The 17844-nt window shown below is 40.9% G+C and overlaps 1 protein-coding gene across 4 annotated transcripts in view; it reads left to right on the top strand.

Moving 5' to 3' along the window:
* Positions 1–10352, top strand: part of foxp4 (forkhead box P4) — an 87659-nt gene extending 77307 nt beyond the window's left edge. For 2 of the 4 annotated variants that reach the window (XM_040203460.2, XM_040203459.2), the window contains exons 15-18: positions 2022–2143; positions 2741–2807; positions 4036–4205; positions 5029–10352. In XM_040203460.2, coding sequence (XP_040059394.2) covers positions 2022–2143; positions 2741–2807; positions 4036–4205; positions 5029–5176 — 507 coding nt within the window. In that variant the 3' untranslated portion in view covers positions 5177–10352. Of the gene's footprint in view, positions 1–2021; positions 2144–2740; positions 2808–4035; positions 4206–5008 lie in introns of all 4 variants that reach the window. The other 2 variants (XM_078092216.1, XM_040203461.2) reach the window with 1 other exon arrangement.
* Positions 10353–17844: the final 7492 nt, after the last annotated feature.

A 17844-nucleotide genomic window follows, 5' to 3' on the forward strand; every position in this document is an offset into this window, starting at 1 on the left:
TGAAGGCCTGAAAGAATATATTTTATTTTTGGTAACTTACATTTAAAAAAAGAAAAATCCCATGTAGTTGTTATGAATCCTTCCATTGGGAATAACTGACCTGACATATAACAACTTATATGCAATATGACCAAATAGAATAAGAACAGATAATAGCAATCATGACTCCATCTAAATGCTTCACTTGGACTTCCACTAACTAATTTTATCAAGTAACTACTTTATAGTTGAACTCTAAATATTATTATTTCCATTGCAGTTTTTTTCAGCTTTAGTTACCATGTTTATACCAATTTTATAAAAAAATTATGGATTAAACGGCTCAACAGAATATTAAGTGTTAAAATAGGCTCAACATAACCAACTATGACATTAATTGAATAAAATATCCAATGATATAATATATTACAGAAACACTCACAAAGGCATTTCTTTGCATTGTGAATTGGAGTACATACTTTAAAATAAAAATTCACAGTAGGTGGTATTTTTAACCAGTAAGATTTAAGTCATCTTCCACTATTTAAAAAGTATCTGGTTGCATGGTCATCAGAAATTAATTATTCATTATTTTATTATCAATCATTTACGTATGTGTGTATTTAGGATCATATGGGAGTAGCCTATCCCAGCATGCACAGGGCGGCAGCCGACACACAACCGGACTGATGATGACGCTCTAACATTTATAATAAGATGTAATCCACGTCTCTAGGATTACCTGAAAAACATTTAAGTCTGACATTTTTCTTTCTTTCCAAAATTCTGCCTCATGTTGACCCACCACCCCCCATTTATCTCTGCCAGAGGGAGGGGAGGTGAGTGGCACATGTGCTGTGACCCACTGTAAATGACTGCTAATGTTTTAACTGGGAGAATTAGGCTTTCATCACGGAGACAAATGCAAATAGCACTGCAATAGCTCTGGTGTCTATGGTGTCTAGTCTGTGTGTATATCTGTAAGTGTTGGTGTGTGTGTGTATGTGTGTGTGTGTTTGCACAGTCAGGGTGGCGGGCGCAGATTGGGGTCAGACTCATTTACAAAACTTAGCATCACGGCTCGGGGGTTGAGGGGATGCGGGGGAGAAAGGGTTCCTCCGCTGATTATGGCTAGTGTAATTACGTGTGTGTGTGTATGTGCAACTAAGAGTGTGTGTGTGTGTATCCGCGAGTGTAATTACGGCAAGGAGTGATGCATGCCTGGCCTGTCCCTCCCTCTCGGCTTAGAACAACGTGTCAGAGAGAATATGCAGGATTTAATTATAGACGAATTAAAATTGGTAATGAAATTGGGCATGAACAAACTACAAATAGCAGATGAAAAGGGAGGCCTGTCCCTGGGGGGCTGAGACGAAGATAGCGGTGTGCCTGCCTGTCTGAGCTCCTGTGGATGTGTGGATGTATGCTGATGGGGACTGATTAGAAAAATTCTCAGATAAAATAACGCTGCTAGAGAACGGCTACAGTGTGTTAGCACAGTACATGTGTGCAGAAAGAGAGGGATGCCCCTCAGGTCACACTACTTAAAAAGCATCTTAGCACCAAACTGGAAGCATTGTTTGTACTGAACACACCTTGAATGAGTGTTTGGACCTCCCGCCAAGTGAAAACTTCAAGTAAAGGAACAGAAAACTATTTGAGCTGGTTTTCTCTTCAAGGATACGCTGGGAAATCATGGATCATCTTGGTGACTAAAAAAATGTGTAGCTCAGACTATTTTAATACATTTCTGAAATTAACAGGAGACATCAAGGAATATGTCACTTTTTAGACTAACGTCAGAAGGCCTTTTACAATTAATTCTTTTTACAGTGTTTTTCAGGTGTTTTTCACCACCACACGCTCTTCAGAAAAGGAAGAAGGGGCCACTATAAACTTAAATATGGCAAAAATAATTTAAATATAATTAATAATAATAATAATGATAGAAAATATAAGATTTAAATGTAAAAGACGTTTTTTAACTTCTCTTTAGTTGTGTTAACGCTTTACATCTCTCATCTCTCTTTTTGCCTTCCCAGAATGCCGTGCGCCACAACCTGAGTCTGCACAAGTGTTTTGTTCGTGTTGAAAACGTTAAGGGGGCTGTGTGGACTGTGGATGAAGTTGAATACCAAAAGAGGAGACCACCAAAGATGACCGGGTAAGAGCACACACACACACACACAGACGATGGTATTCACGGTGCACAGTTGAGGTTGATGTGTGAGCTTTATGGATGCTGGCACAATGATTTGCTAAATGGACCCTCTATTATTACCAAGAGCAATCAAAAAAAGAGAGAAAAGGGAAGCTGGCTTATCGGTACAGACTTTACTGCATATGTGTGTGTGTGTTTTCTCTGTTTGTCGACACCATTAGTAAGCAGCTGTGATCGATGCAGGAGAGAAAAAAAAACCTTGTTAGCGTATGTAAACAGATGTTCTCTCTCCAACCGCCAGAGAAACCATTGATAATTACGCACACAGGCGCGCACACCTGCACGCTCGCACACCAGACTGAACAGACACTGGAACACTAAACAGATGCTAAAACACACACACATGTTAGTGTGTCAACACTTTGTGTGTATGTTTCTACTTGTAACAAACAAATTTGTGAAATTGGTCAGAGAGCTTTGGCATATATTTTCACATATGTACTCAATCTGTGATGCTCACTCCCCTCTCTCTCTCTCTCTCTCTCTCTCTTTATCTACGTGTGTGTGTGTGTGTGTGTGTGTGTGTGTGTGTGTGTCTAGAAGTCCCACTCTGGTGAAAAACATGATTTCAGGCTTGGGCTTTGGATCCCTAAACGCAAGCTACCAGGTAAGGAATTTCTCTGTCTCTCTCGCTCTCTCTCACTCTCACACACACAAACTTAGCTGCCAATCACAATCAAGGGCACTAATATCAATTCCCTTTTATAATTAGCAGATTCCCTAACGACGTTCACGCCACCTCCCCCCTCCTACACCAACACACACTCTCACCTCCCACCTCGCTTCCTCACGCAGGCACACACATTAACGCACGCGTTAACACACACTCGACCCATCTCTTCACTCCTACGCGGACACAAAGACAGAACCCACACAAGCAATTTTTCCACCGAGATGATTTATAGCGTCAAGTAGTTGTCAATTAAGGTTACCGCATAAAAATATTGCCTGGCCCAGATAATCCATCTCTTAGCATAGTGAGAATTCCCTTCCCCTGGTCTTTCTTTCCCCCTCCTGTGTGAGCGGGGATGTGGAGTGAGTCTCTTAGCGAGTGTTCAAACTGCCTCGTCTGAGAACAGCTGGATGCGAGCCGTGAACGAAGCTGCCCCTGTTGATTCAGTTGTTCTCCTCTGCAGACGTTGATGTTTTACCGTGCGTCTTAGTTGAGGCTGTGGATCAGTCTTGCTTAACATTCCTGTTGTGACTCTCTTGTGAACACACACGCGCTTATGACTTAAAAGCACAATCACGAGCCGTGATTCACTGTATTCAAGTGCCCCCTAGTGGTTTGTCAGGTTCACAAGCAAGACAGTGGATTCCAATGTGCTCCGTATTGAAGAGCTCTCAGCACTGCCAAAGAAAAACTGTCCAACATCCACTGTGCCTGTGACCACATATTCTACTATGTTTAACATGTAGGTTATGGGGAATCTACAAACACAGGTTAAATGAATAAGAAACATGTAAATGTAATGTAGATGTTTCAACATATCTGGTTGTAGTGGTCAGATCACTGTATTACATTACAGGTCATTTAGCTGACGCTTTTATCCAAAGCGATTTACATTGCATTTTTAACCCATGGCTTTTTTACATTTTTGCCTGGGGAGCAATTAGGGGTTAGGTGTCTTGCTCAGGGACACTTGGGACATATTTGGGACATGGAGCAGCCGGGGCTCAAACCTGTCTACCTTCTCTACTCCTGCGCTACGTTGACCCACCCATACCGCATACATGTATTACCTTGCATACGCCTGCTGCCATTATCATTTAAGATTAGCTAGTGTCCAGCCTCCATTTAATGTGACTGGACCACGTTGTGTGTTTGTGTGCAGGCGGCTCTGGCGGAGAGCAGTCTGTCCTTGCTGAACAGCCCTTCCCTGATGACCCCATCTGCGGCCAGCCTCAACATGCTGCATGTGGGCCACGATGATGTCAGCTCTACTGTGGAGCAGGTCAACAGTAACGGGAGCTGCAGCCCCACGCTGAGCCCTCACCAGTACAGGTACTCGCATGCACCCTCAAATAAACAAAACAGAAGGTGTAGGGCCAGTCTTTTTCTCCCAGCGTTGACCATCTTTATAGTATATGATGATATAAATCTATATGCTGGAGTTGTGATAGAGATACAAATATTAACATCTCTAGAGAAGATAACTGATTTTATTTTATTTTAGTTTAGTGTGAGATCATTTTGCATAACTGGTAGGGGTGTAACGATTCATTCACTGAATCAATTAATATCGATATTCCTGCGATCCAACTGAATCGATCTGTGCTCCGCAAATCGGCATTCCGGACGACATATATTGATTACAAATCGATTGAAATGGTACATAATCGATTGTATCGATACTTTATAATATCCATTATTAATTTAAACCTGATTTCCTTACAAGAAACAACAGGGATCTCAGAAACTTTGCCTGCACTGTCCAGTAAAGTTACTGAATCGATTTCAAGTCACTAAATCGAATCGAATCGAATCGTTCTAAATTAACCCAGATCGTCCATGAATCGAATCGGCAACCATGAATCGCGATTCGAATCGAATCGTTGTTAAAATGAATCGTTACACCCCTAATAACTGGACAATCAAAACAATTCACTGACACACATGTTGTATGTTCACAAACTACAAACTATAACCGTGACAGACATTCTTTCTAGTTGCCTCAACTTGAATAAACTTGATTGTTAATGAGTGACAGCACACATGCATTTCCAAAAGCAACAACAAACCTACCTGGATAGCACGCGTTACATTCTGAAATAACTCTAAAACTCTGCCCCTCGCCCTGCTAACAGCTGCTTGCACTCTCCTGCAGCCACCAGGTGCATGTGAAGGAGGAGCCCACTGAGCTGGAGGACGACAGTCGGTCAGTATCCCTCCTGGCCGGCGTCACACGCAACCTGCCACTGCCGAGTGACGAACGTGACCTGGAGGAGGATCTCCCCACTGAGGAGCTGGAGTAGGACCGATCCCAGGTTGACCAGAGGGACGAGATCAATCCCAGAGCCCCCTCGTCAGCATAAAGAGGAAAAGATAGCTTCAGTACACTTCAAAGAAAAGAGAGAAAAAAAGAGAATGTTTTTTTTGTTTTGTTTTTAAGAAAATGCAAGGAACCACGGACAACATTGAGAAACTCCAAACAGGGTTAGATGATACTTTCAGACGCATAAAAACAGACTGTGGAGCACTACTTTACCTCCCTGTGTTTCTTTTTCAACACTTGGCTCAGAGGTGTAACACCACTCAATCCATACACACGCGCACAAACACACACACACACACACACACACACACACACACACACACACACACACACAAACATTTACACTCATTAACTTGTCAAACCATTTCTCATCATCCTCCCTGGTCTAATCAGCCTGTGCGTAGAGACCAACCTGTGCGAAGAGCCCCTTAGAAGTTAGGACGCACACTCTCCTCCTTGCCCGACCACTCTGCATACACCCTCCTCGCTGTTGTCTCGGGCAGCCTGGCTGTTTTATCAGTTGAGAAGACACACGTGTGTGTGTGTGTGTGTTTGAAGGAGAGAGAAAGACACACACGCACACAGAGGATCATGTGTATATAGGTTTGGAGCAGTCACCAGGGGCTGTGCAGATGTGCACCTCTCCTTCTTCCCCCTCTTTGAGTCAATCACTTGCTTCTTCAATTTCTTTGGTTTAAATTTAAATGAAACTGTAAGGCTTCAATATGGGAAGGAAGTAAGGAAGCAAGAGTGCTTTCATAGCTCAGCAGTGCTCCAACACTTGTGCAGAGCTGGCTCCGGTCTCCGGGTCGGTGTGTGAGCCCATGGCAAGGCCGTGGCTCTGGTCCCTGTCCAAACTTCTGCCCCCCAGCAAGACACTTAGTGAGGAACATCTTTTAAACTCTTTGCTTCTAACTGAGAGAAAAGATGTTTTCCCACCGCACCTCCATCCCTTCCCATCCCCACCCCGAAAGGACGGCAGGACAAGGACCATTTGGTGCTGTCCTTTTATCCTCCTCTGTCTGCAGAGAGTGATGAGCTTGGAAGACATGAGAAGAGAAGAGGGGAAGCAGAGAGAAACGAGGGAGGAAGCGTCTACAGAAATATTGTGACAAAAAAAGAAAACTGTTCATGATTATGGAATATAACAAGAAAAAAAAAGTGTGGTAGCTTTTGTCATTTCCTTTTTTATTTGATGTTATTATCATTGTTTATTTTTGAGGATCAATATTTCCACGGTGGCGTTCTCTTTAGACGTACCTCTTCAAGGATGCTGTTTTTTACTTTTGTGTTGTAAATTGTTTGATTACTTTGGCTGTTCACACCATTCCAAATGAGTATTGGCATACAAAAAAGAAAGCGCAGTATTGTCCCAACTTGTAATACCCGGCCTTCACTTCTGCCCTTCCCTTTCTGTACCCAAGTGTAGCAGGCGAGGAATTGGAAATAGCACTTAAAGTTGCCATTATCCAGACAGATTATTTAACAGCTGAATCTTGTTTTTAAATATCTCTCATTCTCTTGTTTTTGGTTGTGAATTTAGTTGAGAAATATCAGTAATGCTTAAAATATATATATATATATATATATATATATATATATATATATATATATATATATATATATATATATATTATTACTGCAGTCAGAGAATACCTCATCCCACAAAGGTTCTGCCTGGAACTGTGTCCAAATTGATAAACGCTAAAGGGGAATTCTTTCCGTGGGACACCAAATGAGGCGACTCTGCTCAGCTTCAGCTCATTGCTCTATGGCTGTGATAGTTAATGTGTAGAATTCAATTCACTGTGTGAGTTTGTGTGAAAGGAATAGCACATGAGATTTATTCTTTGTTTTTCGTTTTCCTTGAGCGTAAAAATCATTACTTTTCTCTACAGTGCCATACCAAATTTAACATTTATTTTAATCTATTATCTGCTTATTCCCCTTTTATTTTTGTTACAGGTAACCAAAGAAATGTAGAAAACCAAAAACCCTGTAGTTTTATTTTTTTCCCTTTTCAATTTTCCTCTTAAAGAATTGGCCAAAACACAACAAACCAGGAGTTTGAATTCTTGTTATTGTATTCATATAGCCATTGTGTTCAAATTATACACGACCTACAGTGCACGCCATTCCGAAAAACCAAAGTGTGTTGAGCAAACAAAATCTTGGAGACATCAAAGCTTTTACATGATAAGCAGTTCTGAATGACTCACATTTGGTAAGAGGCCAAACATTTGTATTATCACACCTCGCACAGTTCCTCTGAAAAACAAAAAGAAAGAAATAAGAAAAAAAGCACTTAGAGGTGAAACCCTGTCTCCCACCCTCAGGCTGAACTGTGTTTCAAACACAATCCTCCGACTGGCCCTACTGCTGTATGAGCAGGACTAAAAATTAGGCACTTGTGAGGAACTTAAACACTTTTCGCTTTACAGGATACCTTTTCTGGTGATGTCGTAACAAACATTTTTTCCATTCTAGGGAACAAACACACCCTCTTGGTCTGTATGTAGTATTTGCAGGAAGAGGAAGTGTGATGTGGTTTTAAAGGTCACATCTCGGAACATGGATGAGTTATTCCAAAACATATATATTACAATATAGAGGGAACCACTCAGAATAATAGAGAAAATATACCAATGTAAGAGGAAAACATCTAAGGGACGTCATGTATGGAAAGTCTGGTTCATATTTTCATACTATCTCTTGCTCGATTTTCTTATTTAATGACAGAATCTTTGTGACGACTTTGTGTTCAAACAGGACAGTTTCCTGTCACATTGCAGACTGATTTCTAATAAAGTACAAAGTGGCAGACTGACATCTTGAAACAAGATATAAAACCAAAAATAACACTACCTCCTTTTCAAAACAGTTCAACGCATAGCCAATGGGAGACTGAACTCTCTTAAATATTTTCTTTTCCTCCATTCTTCCTCAATGATAATAAGGAATGCCAAAACTGTTCTTACACTTACCGTATTACTGACAAAACAAATGTTATTTGGTGATCCGGACTCCCTAATACATCTGCTTGAGCCCAAAAACATAGAGATGTTTTGCTTTCCATGGAATTCAAAATGACTACCTCTCCTTAAACCACATCTAAAGCACTCTCTACGTCTCAAAGTGTGTCACTATTACAGTGCCGCATCCCTCACACAAACACACACACACACACACACACATAGGGGTTTACCAGAAGCATAGAAGCGGGGCTATGGGTTAGTGCAACGGAGGCTCTGACCATCCAGATATCCAAAGACCAACAACAGAGCAGCACCCACTTGGCCCAAAACACTCGCAGAGACACCGAGAGGACTGACTCAAGCAAAATGATACTCATCACGACTAGTAATATCCAAACTAAGAGGAACTGCAGCATACAATACAACAATGATCTCTGACTTGTGCTTTAAGGTACACCTGTAAACAAAGCTGTTTTATAAAGATGTTCACAGGTCACCATGTAACACTTCTGTTCTTTCTCCAGCTTGGCATAACACAATGTATTCTTGTATAATAATGCTTGACTTATCTCTCCAGGGCATTCTTTCCCATTTTGTCTTTTTAATTTTACTTTTCTTTTTTTCTGCACCTGTTTAGCTATTGTAAAGCTTTCAGCTCTGATTCCTATACTGTACTGCTAATGCTGAAGTATATGTATTTATCATAAGTGCTGCAGGTATCTCAGTTTATTAGTTTTGCTTTGTTTTTTTGTTTCCATTTTTCAGTTCTTCATAAAACGTCTGGGACGCTGTTTTTTTTAAGTGTATTATCTCTAAAAAATGTAAAAGAATAAAAGTTAGATCAGTGGTTTAGGTAACACCTGTTTGTATATTTATCTTAGCTAGGTCTATTTTGATACTTTTTTGTCTCTGTACTGCATTTATGCATTTTTAAGGAAAGAAAAAAACAAATGGAAAACAAACTATTATGTATTGATACCTCAGAAGGACTTTTTCTCAAAGACAGGACCAAAACCTCTGAAAAGAAAAAGAGAAAAAATGTAAGAATATGTAGCCCCTCTCTTGCTTTAAAAAAAAACAGCGGAGCTCTAGAAAGATATGGTTATTGGTCCTCTCAGGTGCCAATATGTGTCCCAGCTCCCTGTGACCCCTCCCTCTGACCCCTGACCCCTGTCATTCCCATGCTGAACTCCGACCCACGGAGCTGTCAATCATCTGCAGGCGCTATGGGGGTGTCACTGAGTCACAAACCTGGCTGGTGGTGACCAGTCACAAACCTCATTTCCCAGTCCCAAAGAGGCAGATCAAAGCCTGACACTGTTGCATTTTTGATATTCCTCTTGCATAGTCCCGATACCAAAACGGGGAATGGCTCTCAGAGATGCAGCTCATCGTCTGACTACCAAAGGCATTGAAAGCAGCCATTTGCTTAGTCCAAACTCCTGAACTGTAACCAAACTGCAACCAAACCAATGTCACAACTTTAACCAAACAAAACCAAGCTACTTCCAAAAGTCTCCATCGACTTCACTCACCTTTACTGATAGCTGTAATCTCTCTTACATCCATGTAATGGTGTTGTAGGACCAGCCTGCATCCTATTGGCTGGTGATTGACTCAAAGGACACAGGGAACCCAAATCCTGACTTGTGATTGGACAGTTCTGAGGTGTCACGTGAGAGGAAAGGGACTCTCAAAGTGGATGCATTGCCTGACGGTATTATTAAGTAGACAGAATCGGATGGAACCACCACTTCAGCTCTCCTCTGGTTAAACCTAAGGAATGTGTGTACATTTTCAGCAGTGACTCTCTGTATGGTTTCTTAGTTTCAGTTTACCTGTTTACCTCTCTTTATCCTCTGGTTTTTGTTCTGTTTCTTGTTATTTTTAAAGTGTGACCCGAGGAAGAGGCGGGAACAGGGACTGGTTCGTGGCTTTAGACAGAAATTGAAGCCCAGCCCTCTAACCCTCCACCCCGGGTAGCCATGTAATGCCAGTCACTGCCCTTTCCTTCATGCTGTATAAAAACACACACATATATCTGTGTATTTGTAACCTGAATCTTCTTGTGTCTGTCCATGCAGACAATAAAAAACTGTACAGTAGGTCTAGTTGCATGTAATCTGTACTAATTATTGACAATGGCATTATAAAATGCAATAAAATACTTATTACACTGTCTTTCGCAGAGTTATTGTTGTTTCTTTCTCGAGAGATAAAGAGCAGCGCGGTTCCCAACTTGTTGGACCACAAAAGGGTTCACAAGACAATAGGAAGATGTATAGGAAGAATGTCAAATGTATTCAAGTCTGCTTTTCTCTTCTGGAATACTGCTTAATTTGACCTTGTTAGACCTCATTCAGGTTTTGATATATATTTTGCAGGTTTTCCCACTTACAAAGCATGTAGGAGTCTTACGTTTTATCATAGGTACTCTTCAACTGTGAGTGACGGAATCTAAAACAAAAATCCAGAAAATCAAATCGTATGATTTCTAAAAAAATATTTGGCAGTTTAGTGCATGTCGGTCAGGTCGGTCTTCCAGCATGACAACGACCTGAAACACACAACCAGGGCAACTAAGGAGTGGCTCCGGATGTCGCTGGGCAACACAGACTTTTAGTTCCCCCCAAAGATCTTCTATTGGGTTCAGGTCTGGAGACAGGCTGAGCCACTCCAGGACCTTGAGATGCTTCTTGTGGAGCCACTCCTTAGTTGCCCTGGCTGTGTGTTTCAGGTCGTTGCCATGCTGGAAGACCCAGCCACGACCCATCTTCAATGCTCTTACTGAGGGAAGGAGGTTGTTGGCCAAGATCTCACGATACATGGCCCCATTCATCCTCCCCTCAATACGGTGCAGTCGACCTGTCCCCTTTGCAGAAAAGCATACTTAAATCGACATGCTTGACTTTTTACTAAGTGCCCGCTAGAATTTTAAAAGATTTAATTTGTCTTAAGTTATCGCAATCGCGCGTCGCCCTATCAGTCGTCCACACACCTGTCTGTCAAAGTGCTTCACAGTTGGGATGGTGTTCTTGAGGTTGTACTCATCCTTCTTCTTCCTCCAAACACGACGAGTAGAGTTCAGACAAAAAAGCTCTATTTCTGGTTTCTGTACCAAATATTATGCTTGGCTCTTCTTCTGATATGTACGTATGTCATATGTACTTATGTCATGCAATGAAACTGCAAAAAAAATTTTGGGAAATCCTACAATGTGATTTTCTGGATTTCCGTCACTCACAGTTGAAGAGCACCTATGATAAAAATGACAGACTCCTATGCTTGGGAAAACCTGCAAAATACTCCCCACTGTATATCAGGCTATGGAAAAATAAAAACACAAACTGAAAATGGCTTGATATACTTAATATTAAATACAACTACATTTTCTTGTGCTCTCGACTCCTGCTGTCTCTAACCACTATAATTAAGGAAAACCAATCAAGGAAACTGTTCTGAATAATGAATCAGGAATCAGGATCAGGATACATTTATTAGCCAAAATATGTCAAACATACAAGGAATTTGTCTTGGCGGTTAGTGCGCGACAGTAGACAGACAAGACAACAGTGCACAGGTAATAAAATAAAGTGGAATGAAATGCTAATGCAATGGGTTAGTAAGAATAAGGCTAAGGCTATGGGTTAGTAAAAAACAAGGGAATAAAGTTAAACAAATTTTAAATATTAAAAAGTTAAAAAGAAAAGTATTAAGCATAAAGTGCACTAACAAACAAGTAACAGACAAGAGACAAAGTGACAAGTGACAAAGTGATGAATTGCAGTTAAAGTGGCATGTGCAGTATGTGCAGAATGAGTTTTCATCAATTTTAGCTTATTGTTAGGTCATACTGTAAAAAGTAAATAGATACCATGGGGGCAAGTTTGTAGATGCAGGTTTGATGACGATGTGGTAGTATTTTGGATGTGGTTTATTGATGATTTTCAAAGAGAAAGGGTGACACCTGAAAACGCCCATCATCCCGGGTTTGGGGGACCCAGGTTGGTGAGGGCATTGCAGATGGTTTCGAGGACAGTTTATAATTTAAGCAAAACGTAAGGTAAAAGTAAAATAAGGCACCATAGCACGGTGGAGTGGTGGTTAGCAATGTCTCCTCACAGCAGGAAGGTCCTGTGTTTTTTGACTCCACCCAGCAGCATTTCTGTGTGGGTTCTCTTCAGGTTCTCCGGCTTCCTCCCAATCCAAAGACATGCTCTGGGGATTAGGCTGATTGGTGACTCTAAATAGCCTGCAGGTGTGGGGATGTGGATGTCAATTAATCTAGGGTGTACCCCGCCCAATGTTATCTGCCTCCCCATGACCCTTTATGAAAGTTAAGCGGCTTTGAAGATGGATGGATGGAATAGCTAAGCTTTTCAATAGAACATTCTTTTTTTTTAGTAAAAACTGTTCACATAGAAAAATATATAAACATGTACAGTATTTGAACAATGTATTAAATCATTCCTTCGTGCCAGTGCCGTGAAGTAGTTAGTAAATACTAATTTGACATGTATGCCCGATGAAACGACAAAACTACTGCTCAAAAGGTTATAGTTGGAGTTCAGGCCATCGCATCAACACAAGGCCTTCAGAGAAGTCGGCCTGTGTTGTGATGCATGAAGTGGCCACAAGGAGGAGTAAACAAACCGGACAACACAAGCAGCATCTTATAAACACAAACCCAGCAACAAACATCGCTGTGGTCCACTGACATAGTCCAACCAACAGGGTGGGCCAGAGAGTGAAGAACAGACACTGATTGACCTACCTGTTGTTTGTCGGACAGCATGAATCACATGGCTGCAGGTGGCTGAAGTTGTATTCGGTTATAGAACGGGTACTAAATACAGAAGAAGCTGGTTTCTGTGAACTATCTGTGCTTTTCCTTTACTCACCTGCACTGCTCTGTTTTTCCTTCTCCTCACCTGTATCGCTTTACCGTGCAGGTTTAGCGCATGCCCTGCAGCTGATCTTTCAACCTTTGCTCTGCATGCATGATGGATGTGTTGCCCCAGGGAGAAAATATGGAAACCGGCTGGATGTATTTGGAAGGTTAAAACTTTGTTTAATCTTGTGCTTTTAGTGAACTTCTGAGTTAGTCGGCTGGGAGAAAATCCCTGTGACATTTGTTTTTGGGAGGGACCCAATCTTAAACTTATTGCAGACACACATGCACACGCAAACAGGAACACACTGGCATGCACACATCATGAATACTGAGCAGAAAGTTAGTATATACTTGCACAAGGTGAGCCAGGGTGCATGGCTACACACATATAGGTTATTCTTGGCATGACACAATAGTCTTTGGCATTAAGCACTACATATATTTCTTAATGCTTGTCTGGGCAGAGTAAGGAATAGTGTTTATGTTGTATGTCTGCAAACCTGGATGTGTTTAAGTATCTGCTTTTCTGTGCATGTACATTGACTTACAATGCAAACTCAATATGCATGTGTGAGTTTCTGTGTGTGTATGTGTGTGTGCGTGCGTTTTTGTGCATGTTGTGTGTGTTTGTCTGTGTGTTTGTATGTGTGGAGGGCTGCTCGTTCCACCATGGAGAACAGTGAGGTCCAGGCAGAATCTGTGAGTCACAAAATAAATTTACTGAAAGACATGCTAGCATTTTGGCTGAAGAAGCATGCTGTCCCCCGAACAGAATACTGACTCTCTTAAAACAACACAACATACCTATCTGCAGCTGCGTGCATCCACATGGGCCTGCTTTTCAAATCGTCTATTTCTTTGTCTTTTCTTTGTTTTTACAGAAAAAAATAACTGATATTTAAGGCACATGCAAGTACAACATTGTGTTTTGTTTATCTTGACTTCACCTCACTGTCATTGCTTGGACTGTCTACATTAACAACTACTGACCTTTTTAAGATAAAATGTGTTAAGATAAACAAATATTCTTGTGCACAAACGGAGCTGCACATTGAAGATTTGATAATAGACCAAATAAGGAAATATGTATTTGCCCTCAACCCCGTCAATGGAAAAGGCAATGATACTACACTAACTAATGATACTACACTTTGCTAAGCAATGATCAAATGAATCATATTATTTGATTCAGACAAATATATTTTACAAACAAGAACATACAACCTGCATTTCAAAACAATGGTAGCGACGACACACAACAACGTGGGCACTCCCATATTCCCAAACCAAAAAAGTGCACAGAATAATGTTGAGTTGATGGGATAGTACAGTTTGCAACGTCAATGTCGAACATGTACAACTTTTAAAAATGCGGGATTGATGTTGTTGTGGTTTTTAAATAACCAGCCTCCAATTTTGATGATCTTTCTGTCTCAGATATAATCTTTCTACCCAAGACACCTCAGATGAGTTGTGAGTGAGAAAGGGGCAAATATGGAGTGCTATGCTTTCTGTGTGGAAGAGCGAGACAGAGGGGGCGTTGGGAAAGAAGGGCGAGAGAGAGAGAGAGAGTGAGAGAGAGAGGGTGAGAGAGAGAGGGCCCCAGCTATGGAACAAAAGCATCTTTGTGAGTGATTGGAACCACATTTTCAGCTTCGTCTCTCTCTCTCTCTCTCTCTCTCTCTCTCTCTCTCTCTCTGAAAACCACTGAACAATCAAGTTTAGAATGGTATAAAATTAAAATAATATTCAGAGAAGCTCTACGCAGATACTCTGCGTGTGCGCGTGGCTCCAGTTTCACCTATACACACAATACTCTCTCACACACTCCCCCCCCCTGTCCGGGCTGTCACCCTTTCACCTTTCACAATCTCTGCATTTCCTCTGTTTGTCTCTCCCACCCTGCCTGTCTGCAGATCTGATGCTGGGTATGGGCTCTTGATGTGGCATTGCATGCAGTCTGGGCACAAGTCCTGGAGCAGTGGCGAGCTAGAGGAGGTAACCATTTCTTAATAGTGTCCCTGTTTCTACCATATCACTCAAAACACTATTTCAACATTTGCTTACTAGCCAAGAGTTAGATGGAATGAAGAAAATAACTGTCATGCCTTGTACATAGACTGTATAAAACATGGACGCCGTAAAGTCACCCGTTGGTTTTTGGAAGTCTGAAGTGGGTGGGTCCGGCCTTCACCATGTTTGCAGTGACGACCAAACATATCTCCCGGCTACAAAAAATATTGAGGTGTGCAGGCCGGTTTGCATAATGACACAGTTGAGCAAACTGGCAGCTGACGACCTGTTAGGGCTCTGACCTGTCACGCAAAGCGACCATGCCCTTAATCATGCCTAAATTTGACCGCACTCCATTTTTTTAATTTCAGCTAACAGCTACTTTCTTATATAACCACCTTGTTGAAACACTGAATAGTAATTTAATATGGATTCAACAAATGAGACATAACATCTCACTCTACAGGTGCTGGTAGGTGGAATTTTGTTCCCTTTTGATAAAGCCAAGCCAAGGTGTTTAATATTTACTGTGCAGCCTATAGCAACCTTCTCAACAAATTCTGTATGAAAGCAAATTATGTTTGATTTTTCCTTTAAAGTGTATAAATAACCATGAACTACATTTTGATTATAGGTGAAATAGATGGAGCGACTCAATCTCATACAACCACAGAAGAAGAAGTAGTAGCCAATGTAATCTACAGTCTTCAGGTTTTTTGAACCGTTATACAGTATTTGTTTTATCCACACTGGGCTTCTTTTTTAATAACATAATAACTGTACTGCATCCTTTCTAGATCATGTGACAATATCAGATTAAAGACGAGAATTCCCATTATTAACACATTAATCATGATGAGGTCTTGTGAAGTAGTTCAAATAAGGCTGGATTTGAATTTGATATCATTTTCTCTCCTTTTAAAATGTAAACCTGGAGTAGATGAAAATGGCAACTATTTGAAATATTTTGACAAGAATTGACTCAAAGAGACTTTAAAATGCTGCCATTGGTTGGTATGGTATACTTTGTTAAAATCGTCTATGGGATGGGGGAAATTTATAATTCATACTTCATACATACATGTCTAACAAAAATGTATTGATCATAAAGGGAGTTTGTAATACTGTCCCGGTAAAGCACAGTATGTCTGGATTTCTCTGACAAACAAAATGACAGACCGACAATAAACAATCCTTCTGGAACTGTGATCTCTGTAGCTGTTGATTATTGCCTCAGACAGACACTGAGCCCCCACAGAGCATGAATCAGACCACTATTCATTGGCCTGTCTGTTTCAGATGAGTCATTGTTCACATAAATTGAACACAGCGTCATCCGGTTGTGTGTAAAAAAGGAAGCCTGTCTCAGAAAACGCCTCAGATGATTTGCTGGTGTGAATTATCTCATGTCCGTGTCACGCCCCCCAAACATCACTCACAGAGAACACGCTCATCAGACACAACCTCCAGGTGTCAACATGGCATGAGCCAACAAGGCCTGTCGGTCATGTGCTGCATTCCTTTTGTTTGTCATATCAACAACGTAAGACTATTGTCAATATTAACCTCTATAAAGTTAGAAAAGAGAAAAAATATTAAAATATAAATATGTTTTAAAAATTAGACAAATAGGCTCATTGTGATCATTATTTTCGCCCATTGACTTACACTAAATTAGAAAATGACATAGCATGGAGTGTTTTTCGTGTATGTGATAGAGTTGAAATTTATGTTATGGGTTGAAAAGTGGTACCAAGCCTCTTAAAACATGAATACCGGGTATTTTTATACACAAACCTCTGGAAACAAGGATGTTTTCAGTGAATGATGCGACTTTGGTTTCAGTAACTTTTGACATAAAAGTTACCATTTTCTGAAAACATCTGACTGATTTCAATGGCAAATAGGATACAAGGTGGGAATGTGCTTTGCAGTTTCTTTTGGAATCGCTGTTGAATGCATAATTACTAAAATGAGGATGAATCATGACCTTGTTTGGGCTTGTACTGAGACATTAAAAGCACTTGTGAGCACCAGAATGAAAGAAGAAAATATTCCCACAGTGAGTCACAAAAACCTGTGCAAGGTAAGTGTTTTCCCAGTTTCTTTAAAGTCGGGATAATTAAAAAGAAACAGCATCGGCTGTCAAAAAGCATATGAACCCTTTTCCCCTGCAAACACCTGAAGTCATAATGTTCATGTAGGAGATAAAAATACCTACCTTTTACCTGTTACCTGTTTGTGTATTCATTGCATGACAAATAACTTGACGTTGACTTCTTGTTACAAATGGGGAACCAACAGCGGTTTCGTGGCTGGAAGATTGCTAGTTGTTATATGACTTCAGAGCTTCATGATCTCCAGGTAATTAAATAGAGAATGCAATGATTACTCTATGCAAACTGAATATAATGTTTCTCTGGTTGGTGCTTTGAAATAGCCACCAGGTGGCCATGGTAAGACAGGCCTTCTGCCAGTGGAGGTAGTCCAACTTGACCAAGGTGGCTGCTGACTTGTGTTCGGCCCAGACCTCATAGCAGAGAGAACATCTGGAGGTTAAGCCGACGTCACAGGCCTTGGTGAAATGTTTGACTCCCTTGTGTGCCGCTAAACTCAAAGATTTAGGTGGTGCATTTAGGAAGAGCTAGAGTTTTCATTCTTGGAATACTTTTTTTCAGTAGTACTGAAGATGCATGGTTGACTAATGAGAAAGTTATACTGGCTATTTTGACTATATCACATCCACAGAACAACCGCTTTGGTTAC

The sequence above is a fragment of the Gasterosteus aculeatus genome, chromosome 17 (assembly GCF_964276395.1).
Source record: "Gasterosteus aculeatus chromosome 17, fGasAcu3.hap1.1, whole genome shotgun sequence".
Lineage (NCBI taxonomy): Eukaryota > Metazoa > Chordata > Actinopteri > Perciformes > Gasterosteidae > Gasterosteus > Gasterosteus aculeatus.